Source organism: Idiotropiscis lumnitzeri, chromosome 22 (genome assembly GCF_059441095.1).
Source record: "Idiotropiscis lumnitzeri isolate Australia: NSW breed Sydney's pygmy pipehorse chromosome 22, RoL_Ilum_1.0, whole genome shotgun sequence".
Classification (NCBI taxonomy): Eukaryota; Metazoa; Chordata; class Actinopteri; order Syngnathiformes; family Syngnathidae; genus Idiotropiscis; species Idiotropiscis lumnitzeri.
In genome coordinates, this window is record NC_142412.1 from 1,800,888 (window position 1) to 1,814,661 (window position 13,774).

General features: G+C 44.2%; 2 protein-coding genes across 2 annotated transcripts; both read right to left on the reverse strand.

Annotated features, from left to right (window-relative positions):
- Window positions 1-1,728: 1,728 nt before the first annotated feature.
- On the reverse strand, window positions 1,729-3,972 carry LOC148316125 (zinc finger and BTB domain-containing protein 40-like). The gene is made up of 4 exons (XM_088287033.1): window positions 3,939-3,972; window positions 3,345-3,557; window positions 2,904-3,254; window positions 1,729-1,872 (listed from the first exon to the last, which is right to left on the reverse strand). Exons 2-4 carry the CDS (start codon window positions 3,394-3,396, stop codon window positions 1,868-1,870), a joined length of 408 nt encoding a protein of 135 aa, XP_088143159.1. The 5' UTR covers window positions 3,397-3,557; window positions 3,939-3,972; the 3' UTR covers window positions 1,729-1,867.
- A 1,972-nt stretch (window positions 3,973-5,944) lies between these two features.
- On the reverse strand, window positions 5,945-13,546 carry LOC148316126 (uncharacterized). Its single transcript, XM_088286983.1, has 3 exons — window positions 13,367-13,546; window positions 6,535-6,637; window positions 5,945-6,403 (listed from the first exon to the last, which is right to left on the reverse strand). Exons 2-3 carry the CDS (start codon window positions 6,574-6,576, stop codon window positions 6,053-6,055), a joined length of 393 nt encoding a protein of 130 aa, XP_088143109.1. The 5' UTR covers window positions 6,577-6,637; window positions 13,367-13,546; the 3' UTR covers window positions 5,945-6,052.
- Window positions 13,547-13,774: the final 228 nt, after the last annotated feature.

Below are 13,774 nucleotides of genomic sequence, written 5' to 3' on the forward strand. Positions count from 1 at the left end.
ATCGTCTCTTGTCACTTCCATCGATGATCCATTAAGTTTTATTGCTCCCGTGTGAAAATCAACAGATATCGCAATAAGTCACTACCCAAAATACATTCATGCACCGAAGTAATCAACTACCTCAAAAAGAAAAAACTGATACCAACATCACCGGTTACCGATAAAAGGGTGCAGTAGAGTGTAGAAAGGCATCCTGAAGCCTGGAAAGTCATTAATTGTTTGGTGAAGATGCTAAACGCAAAGGCTAGTTTATGTTTTAATATCTTGAAGACAGATGGAAGAAATGTGTTATCAGCGTTGTTTTATTGCCAAACAGTGCAATGCCACTCCCACAACTTTTCAAGCTAAACCAAACGTTTCCAATGTAAATTTCCACCTTTATATAGTGTAAAAAGACATCCTTCTAACTAATATGCAGAAAAATTTACCCGGGCTCCTTTAGGCCCTTCTACACCAGGTGATCCTTGCGAGCCCAGCCTGCCGTTCGCTCCAGGCGGCCCCACACTGCTCAAAGGTCCCATTGCCGCCGGTCCTGCCGTGCTCGCCTCGTTCTGCGGAATCTTCTCAAATTAAATAAATACATTTAAAAGCGACTCGGACGCCTACACCGCGCCTGCGCTGTCAGCGGAGGGAAGGTTTTGATATACAAACTCGTTTGAAGAGCGTGGGCGAAGAGGAGAGTGGACGAAGAAGAGCACGTTCCCCCGGACACGATGCCGTATATATATATATATAATTGCACTTTCCGGGAGTCAAAAGTCAAGTTGAAATGCCAGCTCTTTTGTTTTTGTGCCTCATAAACCCGCACACTTCACCCCCCCCCGCCCTCCCCAAAAGCACATGCAACACGAGACCACCCTAACCTTGCAAAACAGCTCAAAGTGGATTACCCATCACGACCTCTGCACTGTGAACAACATACAGCTGTTAAGTGGCTTTAAGAGATCAGTGGATGTCAATTGTGGTTATGTAAAGCCCTTTGAGACTGTCTGTGATTAAGGGAAACACGGTCAAGAGAGCATTACCAGTTGCCAGGATGGCGAAGCGGTGTAAGGCGTTGCGTTCAGGTCGCAGTCTCCCCAGGAGGCGTGGATTCGAATCCCACCTCAGACAGAGCCCATTGAAAGTACCAAGCAATAACAAAGGAAACACGGTCAAGAGAGCATTACCAGTTGCCAGGATGGCGGAGCGGTCTAAGGCGTTGCGTTCAGGTCACAGTCTCCCCAGGAGGCGTGGGTTCTTGCTTGGTACTTTCAATGGGCTCTGTCTGAGGTAAACGCAATATGTACTTCCTTAATTGTTATTTTTGCGTACAGAAGAACAAAGAAAAATACTAAACCTAATAAAACCTAAAATAAAATGAAGACTTTGACACAAAAAAAATCAAAACTAACAAATGAACTGAATTTGTCAAAACATTATGAGTGAGGCGTAATTTCGCAGACGAGCCCAGGTTAGTGGCGACATTATCGCACGCTGCAGACAAACTCGTCAAGGCCAGCGGCCCTCTTTCTCCCCGTACAGCTCTTTACTTATAGTGGAAAAAGGCATCCTGAAGCCTGGAAAGTCATTAATTTGATTGTCCATATATGTATATATATATACACATATATGTATATATATCTGTAATCTGATGTTTGCTGGATCGTCCAGAGTTCTCCACACTGTGTGTTCTTCTATGTTGTGTTAAAGTTGACTTAACAGAGAAGCTTTTGCCACAAACCGAGCAGGAAAAAGGTTTCTTCCTGGGTCGAAAAAGTCCATGGCCTTCTTGGACTTGTTGTAGCCGGCCACCCTTCAGCTCTTACGTCACTTCCGCCTTTGTCCGGAGAATCCGCTGTGCGCTGAATGTTGGCATTTTGTGCTCTCAGCCTGTCAGGCGAATATGTGGAAATTTATAAAAAAGAAGACGGTTGCCGTTATTAATGGGCGTTTGCACCGTTGTATATATATATATATATATAAGCATTTTTGAAGGTGCGCCGCTACTTCGCGGATATTCAGTTTTCGCGGGTGGTCTCTGACGCCTTAGACCGCTCTGCCATCCTGGCAACTGGTACCTCTCACATTTTGACAATTTCCAAATCAGTTGCTAAATATTGAATGTGAATGTGAAATGTTTCCATTAATTTTATATTTTTGAGGTACATTCGCAGTTTTGCCAAATTCAGGAATGTCGGCTAATTTGATGTTAAGAAAGATTTGCGAAATGTTGAATTTGCAACATAAAATAATTTATGAACCACATGCTAACAATCATGCTGACCGCTCTGTGGTGGTCCCTTCTCTTTACTATGGCCTCAACTTCTGTAACCATAGCCTGCTCTGGACTTTTTCAACAGGGCCAAAACCTTCCACAGCAGGAGAATCTGAAGTGTGTTGTTGACTGAGAAAAGAAAATTTTTCTATCTAAGGGAGGAGTAAAGTTTAGCCTGGGTTGCGAGTGGAATTTAAGGAGAGTCTTTTCCACCTGTGTATGTACAGTTGCACAATCAAATCTTTTTTTAAGGGTAATGTAAGATGAGTTTGAAATGAAGTGCTTTGGGATCAATTTTTGTGGAATGTTTAGGGTTTCAACAAGGAAATTGAAAGCATTTTGGGAGGCACCAATTATTGGTCATTTTTCAGTATTCGTGACGAGGCTCAGTCACTGTCCTGAGTGAATAGCAGAAGTTTACTCCATTGACAGTGTTGCAAACTCACTTGGGCGTTAACCTGACATTCTGTTTTCTCTCTCTCAGATTTAAGATGTGTAACATCATTCTGATGCTGCCAGTTGTTCTATTGTTTCTTTTGTTTACGTCTCGAATGCAATTAACTGTAATGGAGATGTGCATAGTGCAGCGCAAAAAAACAACTGTTTTCTTACATGCCAATATCTTGGTGGATTAGCAGACACAAACCTGATGGATGTGCAAAGGTCCGCCCACAGAGGTCACAGGCTACCTTCTTCTTGAGGTTTCCTGCTTTACCTGGGTGAGCCTCAGTCAAATGACGTTGTAAAGCCCGCTTGTTGGCCAGCTTCACGGGGCATTTGGGACACTGCAGCTGACAATCCTTGGACATGGAGCAGCGCTTCATATGGGCCACAACTCGGCACTTGTAGGCAAAACTCTTCTTACACCAGCGACAGCAGTAAGACTTTGACGATGAAGAGTATTCATCTTTCTCTTGCACCTCAGGCTCTTCTATGTTGCCTTGCTCCATCGTTATTCCACTTTTGCTGCTGCTGCTGTTCTCTACTTCTGAGTCGGCTGTGAAGTTAAGACAACTAATCAGCAACATCGCCAATGCGGCATCTTTTTTTTTTTTTTTCATTTTGCTTCATTGGTGTGTCTGCTCACACAATATTTCTGCTGCTTTACTTCCAGTCTGTTGTCCATCGGGCTCCTGCATATTCTCCAACTTCTCCAGCTGCGAAAGCAACGACGCAGGGAAAATGGAGGGAGATCCCTGTTGGACAGTGCGGAGCAGCTTCAGGACAGCTTGCTCACTAACAAGTCCCTTCTCCACTTCGCGGACGGGCAGGTGAAGGACCTCATAAGCCAGTCGTCGATCTGAATATGATGGTTCGACAATGTTGTATGAGGATACAGCAGGGGTAGGTAAGGGGTAGGATGTCCAGACTTGACTATTTGTTCCACATTCTTGATACTTATCTTTACGTCCGTTAGCATTACGTCCTCACTCGTAAGACAACTATGGCCCACTAGTAGAAGAACTGTTTCTTGCTAGTAACATTTTCCTGCTACTTAGTTTGTATATGGAGGGTACTGAGTAAACGGGTGCACGATCATGGATGTAAACGTACACATTTGCAATGAGAGGCATTATCTCATAAGGGAAATATTGGACAATCAAACACGCTAACATTTAAAAAAAACAAAAAAAGTGCGTCGCGTCCGGCGCTCGAGGACCCATGACTGAATTGCGCTTACCTCCTCGTCACAATGTCCTTGGATCCTCTCCAGACTAACACTGGAAATCCTGCGAGAAAATTACAGTCAGTTCCACACTAAATTTACACCAATATTTTAACTACACAATGTTGAAAAATGTCCATGAAATTGCCGAGCTTGACCGTGGAGCACCCCAAAAGGCGTTTTGGCACTTGAGGATAATTTTTTCATGCATTAGATTGGCTGAGAGGGCTTGTAGCTCGTTTGCGGCTCGTTGGCGGCTGGTCTAAAAAGACATCCTGAAGCCTGGGCAGTAAGTTTGTGTTTGAAGTATAGTTCAGACAACGGGCACTGGAACAATCATACTGCAAAATATTCTTCTAATGATCATCTGTTGCAGCTATTTGTAGAGGCACAGATGCAGAGAAACACTGGTCAGATGGACACCCGTTTCTCGCACAAAAACACCCCTGATCTAGGGAAATGGAATCCATTCTTTGTCAGTTGCCATCTCTTGCACATAGATGTGTCATGCTGTTTGGCCTCATCTCTCCACTAAACCTGTCTTACCTAAGTAAGTTAAAACACGCTTTTGATCACCAATGGTCCGTCCTTCAACCTGAGAGAAACAAGGACAGCGCTATATTCGTACATCTGAGTCCCGTGTATTACTTCAAGGACACATCATTTTACACTCCTATCATATGAAACAGATTGATCCATATAGGGGTGAAATAGTGTTTGTACTTTCAATGGGCTCTGTCTGAGGTGGGATTCGAACCCACGCCTCCTGGGGAGACTGCGACCTGAGCGCAACGCCTTAGACCGCTCCGCCAGTTTTTTTTCAAGTAAATATTACTACAAATTATGCTATATGTGAAGTGTAGTGAGTTTAACACTCACATTGAAAGCCATACAAAAATGTATTGCCGATATAGTAATCTAAGTTTTTTTTAATGCATTTCCTTGTGCAACGTGTAATTACATTGTGCATGACATAAATAAAAAAAAAATAAAAAACATCATATTTTTTGTTACCACTATGTTAATCGGGTGCCAACACACACACACATGCACACACACGCACGCAGCCTAACACCTCCTCCTCATCTTCCCCCGCCCCCGTCATATAGTATTTCGGAAAAACTCAGAAAGTCTTTTTTGAAACTACGCAAAGGATTAAGAATTAAAGCTCACTTTTTTTTTGATGCAATGACAGTATTTGCATACGGATATTCAGGCCCTGAAGACGGCTGCCAACTTATTTTTGGAACAAACCAGGAACGCAATCACGAAAAATGAATGGGGGAATTTTATACGTTTTTGCCTTTTTTTCCGTCTGGGTGAGTTGTCGTCGCCGGCTGTAAAAGCCGGCGGGCCCGCTGCACCGCGGCAAACCGAACCCGCGTAGAATGTTTAAAAAAAATCTAGACAAGATAATTTGGATTATTTCAATCATGACCCGCCATCGGAGGGCCCCTGCCGCAAACCGCCAGTAGGTGAGGTTTTCAGTGAACCGTGAAAATACATCTCCCCGCAGCTATTTATCCACTTCTATATTTATCAACATCTTGCACTTTCTAAATTTTAGGGTGAATATCACAATTCCCTTCAAAAGTAAACTCATCCGCGAGATGTTGCCTGATGACGACCAAATTTGAACCACACACACACACACACACACAATGAGCTAGCACAGCCTGCTGATTACCTTCTTGCCTGACAGTAGTCATTTCTTCATAAAATGAAGACGTGAAACCCGATTACACCCATGACGTTTTGTTGCTACTTAAATCAGAAACGCTATTGAACACCATCTTCCTGCTCGGGCTCGTCCTCACTTGAGTCAAATAAAAACCACATTGCTTCTCTTGTTGGCGCACCAAAAAAAAAAAAAAAACATTCCCAGGCACAGTTCCAAAAGTTCTTATTTTCGTTTTAGTATTGCTTTTATGTCCTCTGCGTTTATCTCCCCCCTCCATCTCTACGAGTTGAGGTGTTTTTTCTGATGTAACAATTCATTAAAAAAAACCCTTATGGACAGATTAATGGATTATTGAACTAATTTAATAAAGCAAAGCTAATGCAGTTTTTGGTCCAATACATGTATGTACAAAATAAACCCGGAAGGACACTGGCGGTAAGGGATGCTGTCAGGCTGAAGAAGGAGTCCTATTGGGCCTTTTTGTCGCACTCCGACGACCGAGTGGCGGTACTCGCTCCCGGTGGAAGTCCCACGAATAGTCGCCTGGACTCGGCTTACCGGGGTAAGACATTCCGCCCTTCATGTGCTGCAGTTTCATCCAACTACGTGTCTTTAGGTGGCAGCCTCTTCTCCTGTTGGTATGGCAGCGCCGGACGTTCCTGCGGTGGCGGCATTCGGCCGTGGCGATCCAGAGGAGCTGGAGGTTATACTGCCGTCGAAGGACCGCGGCGGCCATCACGGGGAGTAGGAGTTTGTTTGGCAATTTGCCCATGTGTGAATGTAGAGTGAATTTCTGTATCTGCAGATTCAAATACTTTCATTGGCTTTAAGCAAATGGCACCTGCTTATTTTTCACACTCAGGTCTCTGCTTCCGCTAGTAGAAGCAAGCAGCTGGCATTCGCAATGTTTATACAATTGTTGAGTCTTACCTCTTTGAAGCATGGTGATGGGTTGCGCATCTGTTCCAGCATGGCCCATTTCACGGTGGCCTGACGTATGTTGCCGTCGTATTCCCGTGAGCTCTGAGTGCCACTAGGAGTCCCACGGAAAGAAAGTCATCCCAAAAAAAAATAGACAGGTTGCCTTTTTTTCCCCCCCTCGTTCTTTTTGTATTTATTCATCATGACTCAGCAGAAATAAAACCATGAAACGAATTGCTCTGACAATGGATCCATTTATTTCAACTTTTACCGACTCAACCGCCCTCCGGCGTGCCCTCGGCGTCAATTAGGGTTGAGAAAAACTGTTTTAAACTAACATTGATGAGTGTATATTGATGGGCAGCTTATTGACGTCTTTGACATCATCAGCCAAGGACAGGTCAATACTAATCAAGTCAGTGTGGGGACATGGATACGATCACGAACGGCGTTCGTAATTGTTTATATTAACACAAAAGGCTTTCGCATGCTAATCAGAGCGCGAACTTGAAAAAAATTAAATGAATAAACCTTGTTAATGTTTTATTTTCCAAATACTGGGTGTGCTAACATGCACCACAACAAAGCCATACTTGACAGAATGACCAGAGAATGTGGGAGGAAACCGGAGTACCCGCAGGAAACCCACGCAGGCAAACCCAGCACATGCAAACTCCACAAAGGAAGGCCGTAGCCGGGATCGAACCCACAACCTCTGCATTGTGAAGCCATCATGCCAACCAGTCGGGCCACCGAGCCTAAGTTAATTTTTGTTTCCTAAAATAACCTTGAGGTGTGCATAACGTAATTCAGGATCTCAAAGCAGACAAAACAGCAAACAAATACCTGTCAGTTTTAAGAAATGCTACATAGTTTAATTCAACTTCTTGAATTTCTTATTTATTTTTTTTCCCTCAGTGATATAATTTAGCAGTACCTGTTCTTGCTTGGTACGTTCAATGGGCTCTGTCTGAGGCGGGATTCGAACCCACGCCCCTTAAACAGAATAGTCAGTATCAATTGATTATGGAAGTATTGACCTTGATGATGTAATATGGGATCACTAAAATATAAATGCATACAAATGTCAACATAGCAAACCAGAATTTTAAATTCACAAATGAGCTTGGACCAGGGTCGCACTGTAGAGGTGGCTGTATTTATTGCACTAGATCCTTTTGCTCAAATTAAACTCAATTTAAGATGCTTATTTTGGCTCTCAATTGCTTCTTCACACAGTTGTGCATATTTCTTGTGTTTTTTTGCACACTAGCGCTCTCTCTCTCTCTCTCACACACTCACACTCAGTTGAACTATCCGTTAAAGGGCCAGATAATGCCCTACTGCCAGGTTTAACACATATGACAAAAAGGGTTTTAAGTGTTGCAATATCTCATGAAGGAAATACTGGACACTCACTCCTCGCTGCTTGTGTAAGCCAAACTCTCAGCACGCTCACGCAGCCGATATGTTACCAGTTTGGCACTCCTTGACAAAAGTATTGTACTTTCTCTGATGTTTTGGGTTTGCTCTGCTTTGGGGTTTGTAGTTCTGGCCACGCAAAAGTAACAAAGCAAGTTCTTGGATGTCTGCTTTTTTCTTGAACTGTCGGGCCGGCAGGGGCGAGGGCGTGGGGGGGGGGGGGGGGCGCACTGATGGATTGACGCCAGCCGGTGTGCGGCAGTCCTGAATCGCGCCGCGTGCAGCCCCCGCAATCCCCACTCCCCTTCCCTGTTACAGCCGTCAGGCATTTGTGTAACCTATATCCCACACGAAAGCCGGGGTCCACTATACATACATACATGAAATTGCAGAATATTTTTTACTTCTATAAAATTAAGTTAAAGTTAAAATTTGAGGTATCAATGTTGAGAAGGGAAATAAACATTTAAAAAGTCTCAATTTCCAATCTTATTTCTTTGTTTCATTTTGTAATACACGTCCTTTTAGTTTAGCACAGGGTCAGCTAAGATATTGCATCTGACACCATAATGTAATTGCCACATTAACTATACTTCCCTTTATTGCATTCAGTAAACACCATGAACTGCCTGCCGAATTGGGCCGCTGCTCAGGCTTGCGTGGCGGTGGTGTCCTGGTGGAATATTGTCTTTTTCTATCGTTGCCTGCACGTGTCAGGGACTTCTTGAGCCATTCTTGTTGCTCAGGTTCAAAATGAGTCAGGACCGTAATGGCCACACCCTTCGCTGAAAAGTCACAAAATTTAGCATAGAGGTCTTGAAGCAGTTGTGAAAAAATTTCAGTCAGATTCGTTAAATGGGCCCCATGCAGTATGTTAAAATGTAAAAAATTGTTTTTCTTATCACTAGGTGACGCTATGTGTATAACAGAATAATAACATATAGATGTCTTCAGGTCGGGACTCTTTATGTACAGGGGAAGTTTTGGAATTATTTGGAGCACGTGCGTGGGAGTTAAGCATTTTGTCCATTGTGGTGAAGGAAATATTAAATGCAAACTTTGAGGTCAGTTAGGTATTTCTGCAGTGATTTGTACCTTCCTAGTACCTTCGAAGCACCAATGAAATTGGTGCCACGATCAGATAACAGCTGTTTGGCGGGGCCTCTTAAAACTGTAAAAATCAGACAAAAAATATAATTATACATCTACTAAATGTAGGAAAAATGGCATAATACATTGTGCTGTATAAACAATGCAATAAGCGTCCAAATTCACCCTCGTTTTTTTTTTTTCTAGCACATCATGATTTTGTAACAATATTTTAATTTATAGTAATATTTATGAACCAAGGGTTAGCTTCAGCCACCAGTGGACTCGCTGCCAGTCTGCTTCTCACATCCACCGGACCGACAGACGGCAGTTCTAACCCATGCCCACTTAGCCCATACACATATGAGTGCTGCAGTTTATTTTGCTCTCAATCTTTGTGTACCATAATCCCCTCTCCTTGTTGCTTCCAGGAAGAAGAACAATACAGATGTACAGTGGAAATAAAAAGTCTTCACACCCCTGTTCAAATGCCAGGTTCTTGTCCAATATAAGTTATCCACCATCCACCGATGAACATTTAAGGTGGCCTAAGACATAAAGGGAATTAAAAAAAAATATTGAAATGATGCGGTTGTCCTCATTAACTGCAAAGACTCTTAGATCAAATTTGAGCAGAAGCTTGAAGGTTTTGTGCGGTCAATGACTGCTATTGATAATTTGGGGGGAAGCTCGCGCTGTACACATTTGCTATGAGAGGCATTATCTCATAAGGGAAATATTGGACAATCAAATTAATGACTGCCCCCTGCAGTCACTGGTTTGGATCAATCCTCTGATTAGATATTTGGAATGAAAATCTGCCGGACTCTGGTCCTCGGGGTGCAGACTGATGACCAGCCGCTTGAAGCGCAAAAGACATTTGAGCTCGAACTGGCTGCCGGGGCCGGGAGGGGGGGGCAATGCCGGGGGGCCCTCAGGCACGGAGATGAACAATTCTGGTCATCATTTCAATGCATTCTTAAAAAGAAAGTCATCGTAACTTTGCGTCCTCAACAATGTCGTTACAAGATCACCTACAAAAGGTTGATGCTAGTTACTAGCTGTGACTCGTTTAACGATGCCATCTTCGACATTCGCCTGCTTGGAATGTTTGTAAACTCCACTGGTGTTTTTTTTTTTTCCAGAATCCAAAGGAGTGGACCAAGATGGTGGTGAAGAACATTGCGGCGACAGGAAAGTTCTCCAGCGACCGAACCATCACCGAGTACGCCACGGAGGTGTGGGGCGTGGAACCCACCGACCTCAAGATCCCCCCGGTCTCCCTTCCCACAAGTGGAAAAATCACAAATGAAAAGCATAACAATCTCATAAGTGGAATCATATGGTGGTGAAAAACAACAAGCGTGCAACGGTAGCGCACGATGTCGTCCTCCGATGCGGCCTATTGCGTAAGCGCCACAGTTGTGTGTTGGACATGCACGTCTGACTAACAACTGTCTTATTTTGCGACACGCTTGCGGTCTCTGTTCCAGCCGGTAGACGATGAGCTATTCACTGACCGGAGAATGGAGGTCACGCTAACATGTGCACGACACCAAAACAAAAGAGCACAGAGGCTGGAAAACAATAGCAAATCCAATCCGCCAAAAACTGACTCACACTCACACTCAGTGATTGTGTCACTATGTCTCAACAGCAGACCGTTTTTTTTTTTTGTCCCAATGACAGATTTTAGAAACAAATAAAAAAAAAAAAATGTTTTCCCCAAAGAGCTATTTGGGCAAAGCTTTTAATTGCATTTCCTTCAAATAATTGATTCAAAGTGATCAGGTTTTTTTCAGCCCATCCAACAAAGCCTCTGTCTTTTAGGGATGGGAACCCGTGGCACGTTTTTTTTTTCTTTTTGTTCCTTATGAATATTTGTATCTGCCGAATTTTGTGACGTTTTGGCAAGAGGGTTGGGTCAAAGGTCAGGGTCATCCGCACCGAAGAGAACAAACAACAGCGCTGGATCAGAGAGGCCATTGAGATCTGCAAGCGAGGCATAAAAACCATGAACAGAGACAAGGGAGCCTCGTCATCAGTGTGCAGAAGCCCTTTTGGAGGCTGAGGAGCGTCCGCAACCATTCCCCAAGTAGCTGATGTCTCCCCCCTCCCCAGTCGTCGAGGGCCATGGCGAGCCATTTCAAAAAAGCTGCACAACTAACGTATAAAATATTGATAAATTTGCTCTGCCTGATGTGTGCGGGCCCGCTGATGTTTATTGATGACGCACGCGAGTAGCGAGACCGCCGTGCTAGTGCTAGCGTCGGGAGGGATGTAAACAGCTGTGACAATCACGACCATTAGCTCCCTCGGGAGAAAATAACGGACATGAACTCGATGTCGGGGCCAGATGACCCCCCAAAAAAACGGGAAAACTGAAATAGTTAAAAACAGTTAAAGCGAGAAGATAGTATCATCTGAGTAATGTTGCCGGAGCTTTTGTTGCCACAGAGTAGCGGCGCACCTTCAAAAATGCTTAAAAAAAATATACAATATATATAATAAATATATATATATATATATATATATGTTGTTTGACTGTAATAATTCCTTGTTACTTTTGTACTTAAGTACATTTCAGAGTCTGAACCATTTTGTTTGTCTCCATCAAAGGGGGCACCGCCCGTGCCCGGGGACGGAAAATACAGTTTTCATATATCTTGTATTTATTGTAAATAGTCTTCTCGGAACATCAGCTGATAAAGACGGGCCACAAGACACCATCATGTGACACTCTGAAGAAGGCGAAAGACTTTCGTACGAAACTTCATTAACAGCTAACCAAACAGTCAAGGTCAATATCCAGGAATTGAATAAGAAGAAATTTGAAAACATTCACAACAAAGGACTCAAATTAGAAACCAGCAAGGAAGGCCTGCAGAAACTGTCGCTGGCCGGTAAGAACACACTTGCAGACCTTGATAAGATGACAGACCACGTCGCAGTTAAAAGCAAACTGCTGCTTAGAGGAAGCATCCAGTATGTTAGTCTGCTGTCAAGCATGGTGAAACAGAAAGAGGAACTTGTTTCGAAGAGAAAAGATGTCGACTTTGCTTCTGACAGCGTCAGCATTGAGAGAGAAAATGTACTTTCATTGGAGAATTATATTGATGAAGGAAAGGAAAGACTAACAATTGAGAAGGAAATATTGGAAAAACTGCAGTCTGAGCTGAAAGTGTAGGAAGATCACTTGGCTAGATTCCAGGAGGCTAATGAGAACAGATTTGAAAACATACTCAAGAAAGGACATAATTTGCAAGCAAATGATAAAGGCGTGCAGAAAATGACACTTGACTTGAAGAAGACATTTGTAGATCTTGATCAAATGACAGATCAAATAATGCTCAAAAGACAGTGTCGTTTGTGACATTTGGCATTGAAGAGATCGAACTGGACAGCGACTTCAAGCTGGTCTACAATAAAGCCGCCAAACTGGTGAGCGTCACAGCCCAATGTCGTCATCACGTCCATGAATGCCGATTTGACTTAACGGTATTTCTTCCTTTAGTGGGCGGAGGCACTGCAAGTCTTCATGCGCGCCGCCGACGAGCTGGGGCTGGTCAGCAGGAAGTCCCTGTGGGGCCAGTTCTGGTCGTCTCACCAGCGCTTTTTCAAATACCTCTGTATAGCTGCCAAGGTCCGCCGACATGAATTAAAGAAAATTTAGTTCACTGAGTTCAAATATCTAACTGTCTCGAGGGCGGGGCCGTAACAGAAAATAATTGAGAAGCACTGCTTTAGACCAGCTACGTAGATGGTGACACGTGAATTAGGTGTTGCACAAAAGTTTACAACCTTCTCTTTATGATATCAAATTGTATCTCCTGGGGTCTCCTAAAACATCCTCCACCACGTCTAATCACATATTTTATATTTATTCATCATTATTAATGTTGCAAATGACACATCCTCGCACGTCCGCTCCTTTCCAGTCGCACGAGTTATATATATATATATTATATATGGACGGTTGAACTTGAGGGCCACTCGGCCCAACTTGTGTCCGGGAGAAGGCCGTCCTCTTCGGCCTGACTTTCACGAACGCCGGGCCCACGGGCAACAGCCGATTTCCATGTCAAATAAAGATTTGCACTTCTTTTCCAGATCATGTGGAGCTGGTGCTGAACTCGCCAACGTCTGTCTTGGCTTTATACATGCATCATCAAATTTTCAAAAAGAGCCCATTGAAAGTACCAAGCAAGAACAAAGCAAACACATTCAAGAGGTGGGATTCGAACCCACGCCTCCTGGGGAGACTGCGACCTGAACGCAACGCCTTCGACCGCTCTGCCATCGACCAAAAGCTTTTCAAATTCATACTCACACTTGACTGGAATCCGTCCGAAATTGAAGCCAAAAGATGTGCGTCGCGCCGGGGTGTTCGGGTGGACGGTTCCTTCGGCCTGTTTCGGTGGGGCCATCTCAGCATTCACTTGTCCCAACGAAGTCGTTTCAGCACCTTGAAGAAGAGTTGGTCTCCCACACGGACGTGATTTCTCTGTGGATCAGAACACAAACAACCACTGACCGATTGGCAATCATGACCCGCCATCGGAGGGCCCCTGCCGGCCCCGGCCTCGCGCCGGGGTGTTCGGGTGGACGGTTCCTTCGGCCTGCGGGTCGACCTCTGAGCGTTGGCCGGCACCGCAGCACACACATAACCACTGACCGATTGGCAATCATGACCCGCCATCGGAGGGCCCCTGCCGGCCCCGGCCTCGCGCCGGGGTGT

Bases quoted from the DNA above. Each gene is read 5' to 3' on its own strand.
- LOC148316125 (XM_088287033.1), bottom strand. From the start codon at position 3,396: ATGCAGGAGCCCGATGGACAACAGACTGGAAGTAAAGCAGCAGAAATA. The intron at 3,255-3,344 runs GTGAGCAGACAC...TTAACTTCACAG, and splicing joins TAAAGCAGCAGAAATATTGT to CCGACTCAGAAGTAGAGAAC.
- LOC148316126 (XM_088286983.1), bottom strand. From the start codon at position 6,576: ATGCTGGAACAGATGCGCAACCCATCACCATGCTTCAAAGAG. The intron at 6,404-6,534 runs GTAAGACTCAAC...TTGAATCTGCAG, and splicing joins CATCACCATGCTTCAAAGAG to ATACAGAAATTCACTCTACA.